General features: G+C 45.6%; 2 protein-coding genes across 6 annotated transcripts in view; both read right to left on the minus strand.

Annotated features, from left to right (window-relative positions):
* Positions 1-5,423, minus strand: part of LOC142293300 (mpv17-like protein 2) — a 42,187-nt gene extending 36,764 nt beyond the window's left edge. For both annotated transcript variants that reach the window (XR_012751288.1, XM_075337818.1), the window contains exon 1: positions 5,211-5,423. The gene's annotated coding sequence lies outside the window, so the exon portion shown is untranslated. The remainder of the gene's footprint in view (positions 1-5,210) is intronic.
* Positions 5,424-14,105: 8,682 nt separating this feature from the next.
* PDE4C (phosphodiesterase 4C) overlaps positions 14,106-20,702 on the minus strand; it is a 574,417-nt gene continuing 567,820 nt past the window's right edge. For all 4 annotated transcript variants that reach the window (XM_075352494.1, XM_075352496.1, XM_075352495.1 and 1 more), the window contains one exon: positions 14,106-18,963. In XM_075352494.1, coding sequence (XP_075208609.1) covers positions 18,382-18,963 — 582 coding nt within the window. In that variant the 3' untranslated portion in view covers positions 14,106-18,381. The remainder of the gene's footprint in view (positions 18,964-20,702) is intronic.

The following is a 20,702-nucleotide window of genomic DNA, read 5'->3' on the forward strand; positions in this document are numbered from 1 at the left end:
GGGGCGATGGGTATGTGCAGGTACGCGTCCTTGATGTCTATGGAGACGTGGAATTCCCCTTCGACCATGGATGCAATAATGGACCTTAGGGACTCCATTCTGAATCTCTGTACGTGCACATGTTTGTTTAGGTGTTTGAGGTCCAGGATGGGTCGAACTGACCCATCCTTTTTGGGGACCACAAATAGGTTGGAATAAAATACCCCGAACTTCTCGTCGTCTGGGACAGGTATTATCACTCCTGCTGTTTGGAGCGAGTGGATTGCTGAGAAAAAAGCTTTGCGTCGTTTTCGAGTCTTTGGGGGGTTTGAGAGAAAGAACCGACCCGGGGGTCGGGTCCAAAATTCTATGTGGTAACCGGAAGACACAAGGTCTCGCACCCATTTGTCGTCTGAGGCGGCAGCCCAGATGTGATGAAAGAGCTGCAGTCGACCTCCTACAATGAGTGTGTCTTCCGGGGCGCCGAAGGAGTCATGAGGGGGGAGAGGGGGGGAACGTCGTGGCCGAGTTTCCCTAGTCCTGGACTGTTTCGGTCTAGGCTGCCACGACGAAGTGGGTTTCGGGGGAGAGCTTAGAAGGTCGGTCCCTGCGTAGTCCGCGGCTGGTGGCGGGGACAGCACGGGATGTCGACCAACCAAATGAGTTCTGAAAGGAGTGGAACGAGGACTGTGGACGTCTGGTGAAGGACGTCCTGGACTTCAGCTGGGGGAGGAAGGTACTTTTTCCTCCCGTGGCGTCAGAAATGAGCTTGTCCAGACATTCGCCAAACAATCGGTCTGGAAAAAAGGGAAGGCCCGTGAGAGACTTCTTGGAGGCAGAGTCCGCTAGCCATTGTCGGAGCCAGAGAGCTTTACGGATGGCTATGGTATTTGAGGCGGCAAACGCTGCGCAGGTAGCAGCGTCCATGGAGGCCTGCATGAGGTACTCCGCCGCAGCGGCAATTTGAGCTGTTACCTCTGTGAAGGTATGAGTGAACTGGGATTCCTCAAGCGAAGTGTTAAGGGATTCTGCCCAGACCGAGATCGCCTTTGCGACCCACATAGCGGCAAAGGAGGGCGAGAGGGAGGAACCCGCAGCCTCAAAAGCAGAGCGGGCGAGGTGCTCCACCTGTCTGTCTGGTCCTTGATGGAGGAACCATCGGGTAAAGACAGGAGCATCTTTGTGGTAAGGCGGGAGACCGGGGGGGTTGACCGAGGGCGGATCGGCCCAGTCCTTAGGGGCAGGTGAGGCAAAAGGGTAACGGGACTCCATGAGTTTTCGGTTACCGAAGCGCCTGTCAGGCTTCTCCCTTTGCTTTGTGAGGATATCCTGAAACTCTGGGTGATCAGCAAAAACCTTTTGGGGTTTCCTTGCCCTCTTAAAGGAGACCGCATGGTCAGTGGTAGTGGGTGGGGATCCTCCACATGCAGAGTTTGGTTGATTGCTGCTATAAGGGAGTCTATTGCAGTTTGATCATCTGGGGAGGCTGAACCCAAGGAATCCTCTTGGTATAAACAGCATTCTCCCTCCTCCAGCTCTTCAGAAGCCGTGGAGCGTGTGGGAGAGCCTGCCCTGTGTGCTCCCGAGGGAGAGCCCGCTGGAGACACCCGGCCGTGTGCTCTTTTCCTGATCCCTGCAACCGGTGAAGCATGTGCCCGGATTACCTCAGAAGGATCCTCCATAGGGGTATCCTCAGGCTGCGTTCCGTCCAGGGACCCAGAAGGGTGTGGAGGACGACATTGCATAGCCAGCACCAGGTTCTGTGAGTTTTTCCATGGATTGGGACAGAAACTGTGCCCATTCCAGTGGGCTGGGAGCCCTAGGCTCTGGGCTGACGGTTGCGGCGGTGGTGGCAGGGGGGTCTTGGGGGGCTATAGGGGCACAGGACTCACAGAGAGAAGAGGTGTGTTTACGTGGTAGCTCAGCGTGGCAGGCAGTGCAGGCTGAATAATAGACTATGTGGGCTTTAGCACTCTTGGTGCCCTTAGAATTCTGCATGTTCCTAATAGGAGTATGCCAGGAGGGGGAGCAATGCTCAGCAGAGCTACAAGGGAAGCAAGCACCTCACCATAATCAGGCGATGGCCCTGTCCTCAGGAAGCATTAAGCTCTATGGAGATCTTCGCACGCTTTCCTGGGGGGAAGTGGGGCTTAGCGCTAAAAGAGCGCGAAGATGAAGTCAGTGTGCTCCCCCTGCTGTGGGTAGTAAAAAACGGCGGGAAGGGAGCTTCTGATAGTTTTCCTCCCTCTCCCTCCAGTCAGCACACAGCTTGTCACTGGTGGTTATCAGCCGGCTTTTCTGCTAGAGCAAATAAACAGAGCAAACAGCGTGAGTCCCTGAGCCCTCCCCCTGCCATCAGGAAATTATCTGCAGGACTTTCTGCAAACAGGAGTGACTTCCCCCCTCCTCCAGCCAGCAAGCTAGAGAAAAGTTAACACTGTGTGTGCAGGATCCTTGGGGCTCTCCTCCTTGCACTCAGCAAGGGACTTTCTCATAATAAATACTGTAAATATCCTGGGAGCCTTCCCTGCAGCGTCTTTTCTCCCTTTGTCTGGGAAACCAGTCAGGGGGGATCTCACCTTAAAACACTGCTTCCGTCCAGGCAGTGAAAATAGCAGAGTCAGCTTGCTGTGTCCGGTCACACCGGTGCCATATTTAACTCAGAGCCTGCAAAGAGGGGCTGAGGAATTGGGCTATAGGGGCACAGGCCTCTACCCTGGGCTTTGGAAAATCGGTGTCTGTGGAACCCGTCGTCCAGCGTCGCAGGAGGGGGTACGTGGAGGCGACACTCCACGTTCCCGCCCGTTGATGGTAGTGGGAGATTGGTCCCAAAAGGAAACCGTCGCCCTCAAAAAATAACAAACCTTGAAAAGGAAGTGCCTCCTACAGACACTAAGCTAAAACTGAGGTTGCCTGGCCCGGCCAGGGGGTGTATACTGCAGAGGAGGAGATATGCTTTTGCATCTACTTAGTGTCCTCCTATAGATAGGCAGCATAACACCCATGGTCCTGTGTCCCCCAATGAGGCGTCAGAGAAATACGTTTTATTACTTACATATTCTCTATGTAAATGAGCAGGTCTCTAGCCCCATGATACCATGGATTTACATGAGCAACGTCATGTCTGCTCCTTCAGAATCTCGCGTGTGCGCGCTTACCATTTTCGCCGCCTTCTCATCAGGTTTACTTGTCGGCCTCAGACGCTCACTGCGCATGCTTAGAAGACTCCTGCGGTCATGTGCAGTGTTTATCAGAAGCCGACATGTAAACACCAGGATGAGAAGGTGGCGAGACTGGTAAGCGCGCACATGCGAGATTCTGAAGTAGCAGACGTGACGTCGCTCATGTAAATCCATGGTATCACTCCCATATGGGCGTGATACCATGGAAAGCATGTAGACACCCATGGAGCTAGAGACTGTGCTCATTTACATAGGGAATATTAAAGTAATAAAACATTTTATTACTTTCATATTACACATTATTACAACACATGGATGGGAAGGAAGGGGTTACTAGCTCACACAGGCTCCTGCTTGTAGGTTATAACGCATTTTTGACCTGACAGGTTCCCTTTAAGGCCATGGAGACATAGGAGTTACAAACACATCTTGTGCCCATATCAGTATTCCACTGTAGATTGTCCAGTACAATTTTCTAACAGTATTCACTGGGCACAGGGGTCCTATGAAGGTAAAATCTGAGGTGTATTAATACTGGGATCATGGGTGTCCTCTGTGGTCTGGTGAGTCACATTAAGGCTGCTTTCACACATCCGATTTGTGCTGAGCGGCACAATCCGGCTCAAAAACCTATGCAACGGATGCGGCGAAAAAAACGGATCCGTTGCATAAGTTTTTCCATGCGGCCCGTCCGGTTTTTGACGGATGTGGCTTGATACTGAGCATGCGCAGTGCAAAAAAACCGCATCCGGTGTCCATAGGCTTGCATTGTGAATCGCGCCGCATCCAGCTCGACACGGTTTTTTCGCCGCACCAAAAAACGTGCCAGGCAACGTTCCATCCGGCCGCCGCATGGGCTAAATATGGCACATCCGGCAAAAACCGGGTGCAACGCAAGTCTATGCGGCACAATACGGCGCTAATGCAAGTCTATGCGGGGGAAAAAACGCAACCGGCGGGAAAAAAAAAACGGTTGCGTTTTTTCTGCAGAGCGCCGTATTGTGCCGCACGGCAAAAACCGGATGTGTGAAAGCAGCCTAAGGCTGGGGCCATACGGGGACTACTGTGATCCCCTCGCATGACACTCGGCTCACGCTGGCAGTACAGAGTGTCATGCGTGTGTCTTTGCTACTGAGGTCCGTTCGTGCGCGCAGACCTCAGCTGCGGGGGGCGGGCCGGCACTCAGGAGGGATTTCTTCCCTCTCTCCTCCGTAGCCGGCTATTGCTATTCTCGCCCTGCACTTGCAGTACACCGGTGTAATGCGAGTGCAGTGCGATTTTTCTCTCGCCCCATAGACTTGAATGGGTGCGAGAGAAACAAGGATCGAATTGCACCCACAGCATGCTGCGACTGTTTTCTCGGTCCGATTAGGGCTGAGAAAATAAATCGCTCATGTGTGCTGACACACAGGCTAATATTGGTCCGCATGGAATGCGATTTTTTATCGCACTCCACTCGCACCGTTTTTCTCGCCGTGTGGCTTAGGCCTATCAGTGTGTGGCCAGCTGCCGAGGGTTTAGGCTGCTTTCACACATCCGGCTTTTGCTGAGCGGCACAATACGGCGCTTTGCAGAAAAAACGCAACCGTTTTTTTTTGCCGTCGGTTGCATTTTTTCTGCATAGACTTGCATTAGCGCCGTATTGTGCCGCATGGCCGTTTTTTGCCGGATGCGGCATATTTAGCCCATGCGGTGGCTGGATAGAACGTTGCCTGGCACGTTTTTTTGTGCGGCGAAAAAACTGCATCGCACTGGATCCGGCGCGATTTACGATGCAAGCCTATGGACGCCGGATGCGATTTATTTTGCACTGTGCATGCTCAGTATCAAGCCACATTCGTCAAAAAACGTACAGGCCGCATGGAAAAACTTATGCAACGGATCCGTTTTTTTCTGCACATCCGTTGCATAGGTTTTTGAGCCGGATTGTGCCGCACTGCAAAAAAACTGATGTGTGAAAGCAGCCTTACTGAAGGCATTTTCAGACCAAGCAGCTGTATAAATCGTTTTCCTCATAAAATAATGGAAGGAGGCAGGGAAAACGTTCACCTGGATTTCAGAAATGTGCCCAAGTCTTGGGGGAAAAGGGACAAATCCAATGTCAGCTGTGCGAGATGCTGAACACGTACTGACAGCGCGGCATACACGGAGGCAGCGTGGGCTGAGGACACGCACTATACACTATAGAGGGGACACATCACCCGAACACTCCAGGTCCCACCGCAGCTGTCACCAGAGCGCCACACGATAGTCACGTGGGTATATTCCCTTCCGTAGGAACACATTTCCCAGAGTTCCCCTCTTCCCGGAAGTGACGATCAGGAAGCTATAGCGGCCATTTTTAGTTCAGTCCTGTGCCCACTGAGTAATGATTTCCGGCGCTAGTCTTTGTGTGACGTCATCGGGAACCCTGCTTGGTGCCACTGCCTGGTGATGCGCCCCCTGCTGTTGATGGCATTAACAGTGAAGGCCTGGAGTTACAGACACAGGCGTTGCTCATAGTAACCCACCATTGCAGCTCTCACATTCCTGTCCATTTGGTAGTGTTTACCATTACAAGGACCCACAATATGGCATCCATAGCTTGCCATGCTGCTGTACTGTAGGTCCTGGTGGCACCAGAGTACATGAAGAGATTCCATGCAGATCTGTGAAAAAAGTGGTGCAATACAGAAGTGTTCTTATGTGCGACACCTCCATATAACGTGGAAGCAAAATATGATAGGTTGCTATGGGCAACGGTCTCTGACAATAAACACATATCAACAATGGCGTTGTGTGAGCGCTGGTTATTGCATCCCAAGCTTAGTTTATATATTTTCCATATCCATATACATTGTGATACCGGGTTTGGGGAATGTGTAAAGGGCTGGCGCTATGGAAAAAAATAAAATATATACTGTATAATATGACAAAAGTTTTAATTATTAGTTTCTGACTTTGCCAAATTTACTTACTTTTCAAAACGTTACATTTCGTTGTATTTCAATGGGTGAACGGGGAGTCAAACTTTTCTATATTTTTTATTATGATTAAAGGGCATCTGTCAGTAAGAGGAATCCTAACCATTTATACAGGCATGTAGGTCATAGGGAGGGAATACAATGATGGCTTGATATCTGCGATCTGATGTCTTATTCCAGAGAAACCCACTTTTTTCTTTTCTGTAAATGAGTTGTTAATGTCGCGGGCGGAGGACAGATCACAACCGGGGGGGCCGCTCGAGGCACTTGGATCCAGGGCTTACTGTGGCTCGAGTGGCAGCCGGATCCAGGGCTCGCTCGCGCGGCCGTCCGTCGCCCACGAGTGAAAAGGGGATATTTACAGGGGATTGTCTTGGTACGCCACCTGTGGGTTGCGGTGAGGGATGGTGACACCGCCGCTGCCTTGTATGTGGGTGCTTGGGGCTGATGGAGCGGGGCATCAAGATGGGATCCCCTCCACAGGTAGGGAAGATGTAGTCCCGGGGCCCAGAGAATGGTGAGGGATTGCAGGGAGCAGGAAACTCACAGTTCGGTTGTCGTGGTCCTGGATGAGCTGCTGATGATTTGGGTGGTCAGTAACCACACACATAGTCTGTATTGTAAACCAAATTGCCACTGGCCGGTCAATTTTGGCAGGTGTCTTCGGGTCCCACACCCAGATATACAGCCAGGGGCCCTTTTCTTCCACAGTCTCTGTCTCTTTCTTGTCTGGACTAGTCCGCTTGAACGGCCTCCGGACCGGATCCCCTCTCTCGGCACTGGCAGGCTACAACCCTGTCCTGGTCGGCCTCAGGTTCCCCGCAACCAGATCTCCATGCCTGCGGCCCTCACTGCCACCTAGTCCGGTAGTCCAGGGCTCCAATCCCAACTACCAACCTCTCCAGGGAGCTCCAACTCCCTCCTGTCAGCTCTTCACTGACTACAGCTCAAACTGAAGCTAAACTCTGCTCTGTCACTTCCTAAACTCTTTCGATCCCTCCCATTTTCCTGGGGAGGGGGTGAGTAGGGCCTGATTGGCTGGTGTATATCTGTGTGGAGACTGTGTTGGTGCCAAGGAGGAGAATGGCCTGCACTTTGGTGGATTTGTGCAGGCTCTGTGACAACCTGGTTTTGCCAGGGCGTAACATTAAGATCTGCTCCAGAGTTTATTTTATATGAAAGTGTGAGTTACCAAATACATGTACATCAGGAGAGCAGACTGTCAGTCATTACATGTCTCATTAAAGGATTTACAAGTCCATCTCATTAAATTAGAATATCCTTAAAAAGTTAATTTATTTCAGTAATTCAATACAAAAAAGGGAAAACTTTATATTATATAGTCATTACACACAGAGTGATCTATTTCAAGTGTTTATTTCTGTTAATGTTGATGATTATGGCTTGCAGCCAATGAAAACCCAAAAGTCATTATCTCAGAAAATTAGAATAATTACCACAAAACACCTGCAAAGGTTTCCTAAGCATTTGAAATGGTCCCTAAGGGTATGTGCGCACGTTGCTTTTTACCTGCTTTTTACCTGCTTTTTTGCTGCTTTTTCTTCTGCGCTGTTTAATGCCAAAATGGATGTGTTCTTCTATTCAAGCAAAGTCTATGGGAATTTGGGTTTCTTGTTCACACTATGTTGTTCAAAATGCTGCCTTTTTGAGGCAGAACTTTGGTCAAAAACTCAGCTTTTCAAAGAAGCAACATGTCAATTGTTTTTGCCATATGGGTTTTGCACTGCAAAGCTGAGTTTTTGACCAAAGTTCTGCCACAAAAAGGAGCATTTTGAACAACATAGTGTGAACAAGAAACCCAAATTCCCATAGACTTTGCTTGAATAGAAGAACACATCCATTTTGGCATTAAACAGCGCAGAAGAAAAAGCAGCAAAAAAGCAGGTAAAAAGCAACGTGCGCACATACCCTTAGTCTTGTTCAGTAGGCAACAGAATCATGCGAAAGACTGCTGACTTGACAGATGTCGAGAAGGCAGTCATTGGTACTCTCCACAAAAGGTCATTGCTAAAGAAGCTGAAGATTGCTGTATCCAAGCATATTAATGGAAAGTTGAGTGAAAGGAAAAAGTGTGGTAGAAAAAGGTGCACAAGCAACCAGGGTAACTGCAGCCTTAATAGGATTGTTAAGAAAAGGCCATTCAAAAATTTGGGGGAAATTCACAAGGAGTGGACACAAACGTACCCAGGACATGGGCTACAACTGTCACATTCCTTATGTCAAACCACTCATAGACAATGATGACACCCAATAGACAATGCCAGAAGCTTCTTAGCTGGGCCAAGGAGAAAAAGAACTGGACTGTGGCTTCGTGGTTCAAGATGTTTTGAGGTTAAAGTAAATCTTGCATTTCATTGGGAAATCGCGGTCCCAGAGTCTGGAGGAAGAGTGGAGAGGCCACAATCCAAGTTACTTGAGGTCTAGTGTGAAGTTTCGACAATCAGTGATGGTTTGGAGAGCCATGTCATCTGCTGGTGTAGGTCCACTGTGTTTTATCACGACCAAAGTCAACACAGCAGCCTTCCAGGAAATTGTAGAGCCCTTCATGCTTCCCTCTGCCGACTAGTTTTTTGGAGATGAAATTTAATTTTCCAGCAGGACTTGGCACCTGTCCACACTGCCAAAAGTACCAATGCCTGGTTTAATAACCACAGTATCACTGGGCTTGATTGGCCAGCAAACTCGCCTGACCTAGAGAGAATCTATGGGGTATTGTCAAGAAGAAGAGACATCAGACCGAACAATGCAGATGAGCTGAAGGCTGCTATCAACGCTACCTGGGCTTCCATAACACCTCAGCAGTGCCATAGGCTGATCACCTCCATGCCACGCCACATTGATGCAGTAATACATGCAAAAGGAGCCTTGACCAAGTATTGACTTTTCAGTTGGCCAACATTTATGAGATTAAAATCATTTTTCAGTTGGTCTTATATAATATTTTAGTTTTCTGAGATAATGACTTTTGGGTTTTCATTGACTGTAAGCCATAATCATCAACATTAACATAAACACATGAAATAGATCACTGTGTGTAGTGACTCTATATAATACATGCATTTCACTTATTGTACTGAATTACTGAAAGAATTAAAACTTTTTCAGGATATTCTAATTTATTGAGAAGCACTTGTATCCGGTCTAAATTCACAAGTCTACAATCACTAGCCGTGGCCACGTAAGAGCCATTCCAGGTTATGAAACTGGCGAATCCCCACAGTGCACAGTGTGTGGGATGTGAGGATACACAAGTCTGCAGTCACATAGAATGACTGCAGACATGTGGATTTAGATCAGACAACCTGTTTAAGCCAGAAATTGAAAGCAGAGCCCAGGGAAGTGGTGGTGAGGGTAGTTGTTCATGGTTAATTTAGTTCACTATGCGATATACAGTACATACCATTCTAACTTTATTTTGCAGGTCCGCAAGATCACAGCACTATCAATTGTATTTTCTACGCTTTATAACTTTAAAATGAATTCAAAACATGTGGTTATATGTCACCATAACGGGAGACACATGACTTTTTTTCCCCATATAGGACAAATAGGACAAAAAGCCAGTGATAATTATTTGTTGTTCCTTGTCTTGAATGAACTGAACCCACCCACTGCAGATCTGATGCTGCTTCCCCAACGCTGCCCCTGGTCTTTGTTGACAGGCTGCAGTGGTGACATCATGACTGATTCAGGTCTCAATAGCTAGGCCGCACTGGATCTACAGTGAGTGAGTTTAGTTCATTTTGTCATTTTTACATTGGACGAGCCTGGAAGCAATAGATTATTATTCCTGGAAAACCCCTTTAAGAAATCTCATACAGAAAGCCTGTCAATCTAATGGGGTTGTCCAGGTTTGGGGCAGTCAAGCTATGTGACTTGTAAATCCTCACAGCATGCAGTGTGCACTTTGTCAGGATTATTCCCTCTCCGGGAACAGGTGAGTGCATGACCGCAAGTATATGCATACATGTGGTCACGTGCCTACTAGGTATGAGAGGCCTTGCTCAATGTCTGGCAGCAGTGATGAACAGTGATGTCATGAGATCATTACAGTTCACTGCCACTGGCTGTCACGCTACTTTGTGTGACCTGGCAACTGTGAAATGTGGTGACCTCATGACATCTCTGCTCGTCACAGCCGCCGGTGGTGGTGGCTCTCACAGGGCACATTGCGAGAGCTGGCAGTGGCTGGTGTTCTAACCTATCGGGTTCATTCCCTGATTGTTCTTCATTGGTTGGGACACTTGAGTTGGGGGAATGTCGTGGGACCTCCATGGAGATTACGGTGGAGCTGTTTGGGGTTCTTTTGGGAATAAGTTGGTGAACAAGGGACTGTTTCTTGTCTTTATATAACATGACTGGAGAAAAATACATGAGCCACACATCCAAAAATCATAAATTGATCGAATGTTGTTAGGCAAAAATTATACAACTGAACATGAGGTTCTTTGTTTAACATTCTGATCAGACTGTATGAAGCCCATGGTCACGTCACAGTAAACGTTTCAGTGAGTCCCTAAATTATTAAGTCTTAAGGCAGTGGCACAGTGTGTCAACAAATGCCGTAATAATAGTGCATCAGCAGGGCAGGTGACCTGGTGCCTCACAACACCCATGCTACAAGGCAGAATCCCCAACACTCCAGGCCACACCGCCCCACAGACACAAAACCTCCCAACTTGGGGACTCAGCCTTGTAGCAAGGGTGTTGTGAGGCACCAGGTCACCTGCCCTGCTCATGCACGGTCGCTGCGGCAGTGGTTGGCACACAGTGCTGCACCTTTAAGGCTTAAATAATTTAGGGATCCACTCAGAGGTTTGGTGTAACTTGGCAGTGGGCTTCATACAGTTTGATCAGAATACTAAACCAAGAAATTCCTGTTCCAAGTAGACATATTGGTACCTAGAGGCATTAGATCAACTTGTGATCTTTTGATGTGCAGTCCATGTCTTTTTCTACAGCTATGACATATTACTTGTTTTTTTTTTGTTATTCTCTTTTTAGGTCCATCAGGCTTGCTTTTGCAGAATGTCATGGGACCTTCATGTGAATTATGTCAGAACTTCAAAGATTTATTTATTTTTTATAATAAATTCATGAATGAGGGCTAAAGTGAGGGGAGTTTTCTGTTAAATAAAATATTTTTTTGGTATGGTTTTTCCTATTTACATCTACTATGTCAGTAATGGGGGTGTCTGATGGATGCCTCTCCATTACCAACAGCAGGGTTTGATGCCAGCTGTGAATTGATTGCTGGTATCAACCCCAAAAGGCTGGGAATGGCAAAATAAACATTGGCCTTCCCACCCTAATAATACAAACCACCAGCTGTCTGCTGTACCTTGGGCTGGTTATTGAAAATGGGGAGGAACCTACTCCATTTTTTTTTATTATTTATTTAAATAGTTCAAAACAAAAAAAAAGAACCACAAACAATCCCCCCCCCCCCCCAAAAAAAAACCCCAGTGTGAGATCCCTTGTATTTTTCAGAACCAGCCATTGTACAGCAGACAGCTGAGGGTTGCAGCCCACAGCTGCAGCTTTACCAGAGCTGGTCATGAAAATAGGGTGGGAGCACACATAATTTTTTCCTTTAATTATTTATTTACTTGGCTAAATATATGTGCAAGATATGTATGCATCTATCGAGTATCTTGCTCTCTAGCTTTGCACATCTTTTACACATCACCCCCCCCCCAGTAATTTCAGTATTATCAGTTTTTTTCGGTATGTGTCATTCGGATGTCATTTGTGTGATATTGATATTTTATCAGTGGATCTCACGGACTTGCGCGTGGTTCACAGAGACACACAGTCCATGTGAAGATCTCCATAGATTCTCATTAGTTTGCATGGGAAAATGGACACCACACCTATTGGCGACTCAGACGTGTGAAGGGCAGTATTTACTGCTGTGGAAACTTGACAGAGGATACAAGCCATGTGTACAACTAGGCCACGTGTCTCTACATTGACAATTTGGGGAGTTTTTTACCTCAGTATTTGTAAGCCAAGACCAGAAGTGGGTAATAATACAGAAGTGGTGACTGTGTTTCTATTACAATTTTCCTGATTGTTTTACTCCTGGTTTTGGCTACAAATCCTAAGGTAAAACAAAAACACCAAATACTCAAAGTACACAAGGCCTTTGGCTAAGTTCCTACAATAATTATTTTGTGCGTTTTTTGTTTTTTTTATTATAAATAAATCTTGTGCCCGCTGTGCGTTTTTTTTGTTGCTTAAGTAATTGCTTTGCGATGAGATTTGATGAAATGGGGCATCTTATTGGAGTGCAGATCTAGTTGAAATAGTATATGACTGCAAGGTCACACTGGCAGAGCCCCATAGGTGCCAAAACATCAGAAGCATCCCTCCCAAATTGACCTACATCCCTTATGAATTCATCTATGAACATATTGACACCACAGGTGTTTGTTTCACAAAGGTTTATACCATTGGGCAGCTAATCTGGGGCTAATGATAAAAATGTAGATTTTATTTCTCTAAATAAAATGTACATTTTAATCATTAGCCCCAGATTTTTCATTTTCCCACGGTAAGTAGCAGTACATCAGGTTTAAGGCCTCCTCTACACATCCATGTCTCCAGTATGTGTGACGTCCGTGCTCACACATACCGGAGACAAGGACACACGTAGACCCATTAAAATCAATGGGTTTGGTCACACTTACCTTGTGTCCGAGTGAAGCATATGAGTGTCCATTGCACCACATAATGACATGTCTGTTTTCTGCTTGCAGCACTGATGTCACACGGCCCGCACACTGATGTGATCCGTGTGACACGTACCGCAGAAAACACGGGTCAAAAATACATTTTTATACTTGCCTTTCCCCCGCACTGTGTTGCGTCCAGGGCCGCTGATTAAGCTCATACATATTCACTGCACTGACAGCGGACCCAGAGGTAACAGCATCACCGGGGACAGGTAAGTATACCACCTCATGCTGTCCGTATGCTATCTATATGTCACACGGATAGCACATGGAACTCACACACGCACCTTCAGCATGGACCATGCAAAACATTTGTGTTTTGTGTGGATATGTGAAGGAGGCCTTAAGACTGCGCAAAAATTGGGTCTCCTTCACACAATTGTGCAAAACACAAACGTTTTGCACGGTCCGTATGAGAGTGTCCACTGTGCGGTCCCTGCTATGCTTGTGACATTCGGATAGCACATGGGACAGCATGTGCTGGTGGTATACTTACCTGTCCCCAGCGCTGCTGTTGCTTTCCTGTCTGTGGTCAGTGCAGTGAATATGCATGAGCTTAATGAGCGGGACCCGGAAGCAACAGCAGCGCCGGAGACAGGCAAGTATAAACAGTTCTTTATTTTTATATGACCTATGTTTTTTCCGGTGCATGTCTCACTGATGTCACCCAGATCACATCAGTGTGCGATCTGTGGTGGTGGCAGAAAACAGACAATTCGACATGTGGAGCACATGGACACGCATGTGCGCCATATGGACTCTGTGAAAACACAGATGTATGACCAAGTCCATTGATTTCAATGGGTTTACGTAAGTGCCTCCAGTACGTGTGAAAATGGATGTCACACGTATCGGAGACATGGATGTGTGAAGGAGGCTTTATGCAATATTCCCCTTTTGTGACATGTTTTTAGTGAAACTTTGAAGCGCTTATTAATGTAGAAATGCTGGGATTCCACACAACTGCATTTTTTACATTTCTTTTTTCCATAACTTACTGTAAATTGAGACAGTTCAAGCAACCATGTTGGTGCACTGTTAGAAGCAGCACACAAAAACCCCCTACGTGATAACATGGTCAGAGTCTAATACACTAATACTAATATACTGCTGTTTCAACATTTGTTAAATAATTCATAGTTATCTAGGCGATATCTTGCAAAGCGTGAAAACACAAGTACTAATGTGTTTGATTTTTTTTCTTGAAATAATTCATTCACAACAAGCAAAAAGATAAATTTTTTATTACGAAAAATAATAAAACAAATATGGTTTGTGACAATTCTAAAAGAGATTTCGGCCTGGATTTAGAAAAGGATGCCCTATATGAAACCTCAAAGCTAAAAAAAAATTAGTGTGACGTTCAGCATATTGGGGTCCTTCTTTGAATCCAGGCTTGACACATTAATGACTAACAACGGTTCACTATTGCAGCAGAATGAATGGCACATTTTCACCTTCTCCACTAAGGTCCACTATGGCTTCCCTATATGATTATCCACTGTTAAAAGGACCTTCCACTAGAATACTGCTGTGAAGAACCGCTTCTTGTGGGTGTTATAGGCATCTCTTGGAGCAGAAGTTACATTTACAGAAGAGAATGATACAGATAAGGTCTGATACAGCAGTGGCTTTCATTAGCACCTTTCCATTGAAAAGGGGGAAATGCTTTTGGACAGAATACCCCTTTAACCAGTGTATCATTTTCAATCAATATAGTACACAACCATCTTGCTGATCCATGAGTATAGGAGAATTAAAGCTGGTTATTCGTGACAGTGTTCTGATCCTGTTCTGCACACAAGCCTACATTGTACCAGTACATTAACCCTAATAATCAGAATATAGAAAAAAATGTAAACCATAAAATGATTCAAATCAACAAGGAAACTGAAGTAAAACCAAAAGATTGTCTTGTCCATAAAAACAGGGCTTGCAAACAGCTAAAATATGTTCATTTGGAGGTGACCATACGCAGAAAGGCCTCATTGTCAAGTCAGTCTTTCACATACTAGTTTTTCTCCTAGGACCGAGTGGTCCGTGCAAAATTTCGGAGACATGTCCCAGATCAGAGTGCCGGAACAAAAATCAGGAATGAAAGTCTAATGGTATGTGATTTTTTTTTTCTATTCTTCTAAAATGGGTGAAAAATGCTGGAAGAATTGACATGATGCTGATCTGATGGCTTAAAAGGGAACCTGTCACCAAATTTGGTGACCATAAGCTGCGGCTACCACCTCTTATATACAGCATTCTAACATGCTGTATATAAGAACCCAGGCCACTGTGTAGAACCTAAAAATCACTTTATAATACTCACCTAAGGGGCGGTACAGTGCAGAGTGGTTGGATGGATGTCTCTGGTTTCCGGTACCGGCGACTCCTCTTTTGGCCATCTTTGTCCTCCTTCTTCTGAAGCCTGGGTGCATAACACGTCCTACGTCATGCACACGAGCCGGCATTGAGGTCCCGCACATGCGCACTACAATACTTTGCTCTGCCCTGCTCAGGGCAGATCAAAGTGCGCCTGCGCAGGACCTGTGTCGGCTTGTGTGGATGACGTAGGAGGCATCATGCACCCATACTTCAGAAGGAGGACAAAGATGGCCAAAAGAGGAGGTGCCGCTACCGGAGTATGGAGACACCTATTCGACCAGTCTGCACCGCACCTTAGGTGAGTATTATAAAGTGATTTTTACATTCTACACAGCGGTCTGGGCTCTTACATACAGTATTCTATTATGCTGTATATAAGAGCAAACTGGTGGTGGCCGTAGTTTATAGTTGCCAAATCTGTTGACAAGTTCCCTTTAAGTCTACAAGGAAATAATAAGCAGCACATGCGTGAGCTTTCAGACATCTCAGTCACTGCGCTGGTACTGGAAAACACTGCCTTTTTATCACCATAGAAAAAAAAAATGTGTGTGTTGGAGGAAGAAGAGGAATAAAGAAAAAAAAACTCCCACAGCAAATTGCAGTGTGTGAACAAGGACTAAGTCGTTGTGGCGTGGCACATAGTGAGGGATTTCTTTTAGGACAGTGTTTTTTTGGGGGGGATAGTATATTATATGGGGGCAGAATATAACACAGTTGTTCTCCCTATCACCTTCTAGTAGTGTTTTATAGCACAGCAGCTAGGGTGGTTTCCCTACAAGAGATGCCCGTAACACCCACCACAGCCTTCTAACCAGCAATCGACTGTTCTCTGCCTCTTGGGCATTATCTCACCGATGTTGTTGAGAAGTGCAAGATTATAGTAATGCAGCATTTTGAGTGCAAATCACAGTAAAGTTAGATCAGAGACAAGAAACGTGTGCACACAATTGTGGCTTTTGTTCAAAAGTGAACTACAAATACATTAAAATAAAGTGAAACGTTAGTACAATAAATTAAAAGGGAGTCCATATCCCTCTGGAGGGCATTCCCATTTCTCAACCCAAATGGAAAGCTTTGCAAGAATGCACGCTGACACACTTGTGACCTGGCAGATCAGCCAAATATCAGGGATATGAACACTTTAAAGAGAACAGCGACAATATGCACGACAGAAGGCAACTAACATACTGGAACACAGAAAATCACAGACAGATGAGGCCATTTTGTTGCTAGATTAAACCAATAACCTTGACCGGATGTCAATAGAAGCCATCAACGATTTGTTCTAGTTTGTATGGGTGGTGATGTCCTGTGCGCCCTCCTTCCCTCCAAATCAGATTCATGGCACCAACTCTACTCTAAAAGGCCAATTTACCTGGACATAATTTGGCAATTAAGTCTGTACACAAGCCCAAGGGTAAAAATTTAATTAAAAGTATGTGAAGTATGGCTATACTCTGTACAATAAAAAAAGACCCTCCCTGTAAAAGAAAAGGTGCCACTTTGGACAGGTTGGCCAACAATCTAACATGCATGGAGGTATTCTGATTCTTCTGTGACAGTAGGAGTCATGGAAAAGAAGGATTGGGCATATTCAATTTCAACATGCCCAAACCCTAGTACTCTATGAAGAGAGGCCACCGCCAGAGCTCCCTGGCAGCTTTTTTTTCTTCTTTGTTTAACGACTCTGACAATCGTGTACAGTATGTGTAGTGAGGAGATCGGGAGGAATAGCGGTCAGCCGATCGCTTTGTTAAGTGTATGGCCAGCTATAGCGTTATTTTATCTCAGATGAAGAAATCAGTGCACAGTTAATTTAGGTTGCATCTGCAATTTGCTTAGCATTTGTGGATCCTCATAGTGTTTAAAGCCAAAAGGACACATGAGCAGCTGATCTGCCTTTTTTTGGAAATCCAATAATCTCTGGCCATAGACTTGTGCGACATTTGGGTTAAGAAAGTATGAACACCAGTCAGCTGACTGCTACACATGAATCAGAACACACATACAGCATTTCTACCATACCCTGAGGTTTAGATTATCTGGCGTCCCTATGCGTACATAGACCACGCCTGTTCCCCCCACATTCCGATATCAGGAAGGTTTACATTGCAGAAGTAAAAACCAAAGACCCGTGTTATGCATAATCATTAGAGGCATTGGAAATGAGAAATCATACACGTCAATTGTAAATCCCAGCCAGCATATTCAGCCATCTTCTAAATTTTATAGTCCAACGAGATTCTTACATCTCGTCTTTACCCCTGTGCTCCCACAGCCCTTTTTATTCTGGTAGTATACCAGGGCCGTGATAAGATGCAAGCATTCAGAAATTATCTAAATTTTGCTGCTACGAACCCCTGCTGGGAAATCCAAGCTGACGCTACCTTCAATAGACTTCTTGGAGCCATCTATCGATGGCTGCTAATGTATTTAGGGGGAGACACTGAGGCATCCACCTATCTCTATTGATAGCAAAATATTATGGGGTGGTAGAGAATAAAGATTTCAAAAAAACAGAAAAACATTACCTCTACCCATTGCTTACTCCCCTTGTTCCAAGCAGCTTCATAAATAAGGTTCTGAGGCCAAATTAGTTCTTGGCGCAACGCCAAAAAGGGAAAAACTATAACTATAACTTTGCTCCTTACAAATAAGGATTGTAATATAAGTTATAGCTATGCACACTTATATTATCCCTTGTGTCTCCGCTCATGAAATGAAAGGTCACAACATAACCGGCTACAGCAAAGGACTGCACACTGGCACGTGTGGGCCACCAGCAGCTAGAGAGCCTCAGGTGCACATTTTAGGCTTTGTAAACTTTAGAACGTGTTTAAATACTGCAAATATTTTAGCTATAGTTTCCCTTTCTACCAGAAAAGAACAGCAACCTACTGGCAGCTTAGAGATTGGAATTCCTTGCCTCCAAAACTAGAAAAGAAATAGAACCATATGACACTCCACTATGCCCTCCCGTGTGATTTCACTGATGCTGGGGACAATTTGTTTCTTCTGATATCAGTTTGTTTTGTTAAAATACTTATTTTTTCCATAAAAATAAAATGCAAAGTGTGCGTGAATAAAAATAAAATAAAGTTAAAATGATGTGACAATTTGGCGTTACGTTCCTAAAGGAAGATATGTGATGTTTCCCTCTTGGTCCAAACAGACCTCCCCTTGGCCTGAAGTCTCTTGCCCTGCAGTATTAGCGGATGCCGCCATCCTAGTGTCCTTTTGGGTCAGCGTCCTTTCAGCTGATAATTTCAGGTTATCGAAGTTCAAAACTTTTTTCTGCTTGGTCAGAGCGTTCTTGGATGGGAGTTCTAAGCGGTCCAACTGGTTGGATACACTTCTGCAGGTGTCTACCGGAGATGGCTGATCGGTTTCATCGCTGACTTGGGCTGAATCGTCGGTGACATGGATTTTTGAGTCACTGTTTTCCTCCTCCACAGGACTCTCTTCTTGTTCTGTGTCAGACTCTCCTTCTTCCTCCAGTGTCAGTTCAAACTGAAACTTGTCTCCTGCGGTGCTCCCTCTGTCGAGGTCTTGTTCTTCGTGGGGAGGGGATGGACTCTGGGGGATCATGCTTTGATACCACTCTCTATTGTCCTCTAATGTGTCCAATATTTCTTGGGCATCGGGGTGTACCAAGTCAGCCCAAGTTTCCCACAAAGGATGCACAATGTAGTCAATAAAACCAACCTGCAATGAAAGAACAATACAGAAGTGAGGGCTAGCCATGCTCGGTACACTCAATCTCAATAGACACACTGTATAAAAAGATCAGGCTGACCTAGCAATAATTAGCTTCCTATCAATGCTAAAGGCTGCCTTTATTGTGATAGTGGTATGTTTGATAGAGACCCTTCTGAATTGGGCTTTTGTCGTGTGCCTCAATCTGTCACATACAGGAGGGGTATGTGATATGTGTCCTTTCTACATTTCTCTATGTCCAATCACTTCTAGTAATGAGCTCATGTTCCACCATTGGTTCACTGTTATGTGACTCAGAAGTTGCTTGTGTGACCTTGGACTAACAGTAATACTATATAGCACTGACCCATGGTATATAGTAGTCCGTACTAAGCTGTCAAATCTTCTTTCTGTAGCACACGTGGGCAATCAATGGGGTGCAAGTATGCAATTTGTATACTACCTATCATGTGCTGACTAGATGCTCATTGGCTTCTCTCAATGTCTTAAGGCCCCGTCACAAACAGAGATAAATCTTTGGCAGATCTTTGGTTGCAGTGAAATCATGGACATATTGTTCCATTTGTACACAGCCACAAACCTGGCACTGATTGTCCACAATTTCACTGCAACCACAGATCTACTGCAGATTTATCTCTGTGTGTGACAGAGCCTTTAGGCCTCATTCAGACGTTCGTGTTATATGTCTGTCTTGTATCAGTTTGTTTTTTAGATGTCAAAAACACGAATGACACACTGATGGTATAAACTGACACATGGACCATACATGGACACAGGTAGCGTTTTTTTCACGTACATAGTAATAACACAGACGTCTGAATGATGCCTTACTGAGAAGCTTGTCTCATGCTGGAGATATAGTGTGCACTTGTGCCTGGAAAACACCAATTACTGACTGCAAGGAGAGATCTTGAAAACTAAAATGGTAAATATAAGGATAACATTGCTTTTGAAGAGTAAGGACCTATTTACACTGGCCGTTTGCTAGGGACATCACAGAAAAAGAAGCCGGGCTCCGTGACCTTGGGGATCCGGTGACGTCACGTCAAGTTCCTGAGCACGTCTCATCATTGCGGCCGGCCCCAGTCTTCCTGACTCACTGAGCCGTGGGCGGTGTTTTACCGCTTGTCACAACTCAGCGTTTCTCCTGCTTGCAGCACTTTGCTGTGAGGGAGAAGGAAGCAGATGGGCTGTGACGAGCAGTGAAACGCCGCCCAATACCCAGTCACTCACAGACAATGTGGTTGGCTGCGGTGTCAGGAACTTGACAAGACGTCACCGGATCCCCGAGGTCACGGAGCCCGGGGGTCATGGAGCGGGTAACAGCAGTCTGCAATAGCGCCTCTCACAGGCACTATTGCCAACATAAGGTATTTGAGAGAAACATTGTTTCTCAATATAATATCAATCTAGACAATAAAAAATATGGGTGAACCACCCCTTTAACTTATGGATTTTTTTTTCATATTTTTACTTTTTTTTTTTTTTTTTTTAACTCCCTTTGAACAGCAGAAATATTTATGACATGTGAATGCCAGCACTCAGCCGATATTCCCAGCAACTTTGTCATAACAGCGACAGGGGTCATCAGCTGACCCCGGCTGTCATGACTACCCATCGGTGCCCTATGATTTCATTCATGTGGCGGGAAATGACGTGCTCCTCGCTGGAGTGTGTTAAATCCCGCCGTCAATCTCAGACAGCGCGATTTAACTAGTTAACAGGCA

Source organism: Anomaloglossus baeobatrachus, chromosome 1 (genome assembly GCF_048569485.1).
Source record: "Anomaloglossus baeobatrachus isolate aAnoBae1 chromosome 1, aAnoBae1.hap1, whole genome shotgun sequence".
Lineage (NCBI taxonomy): Eukaryota > Metazoa > Chordata > Amphibia > Anura > Aromobatidae > Anomaloglossus > Anomaloglossus baeobatrachus.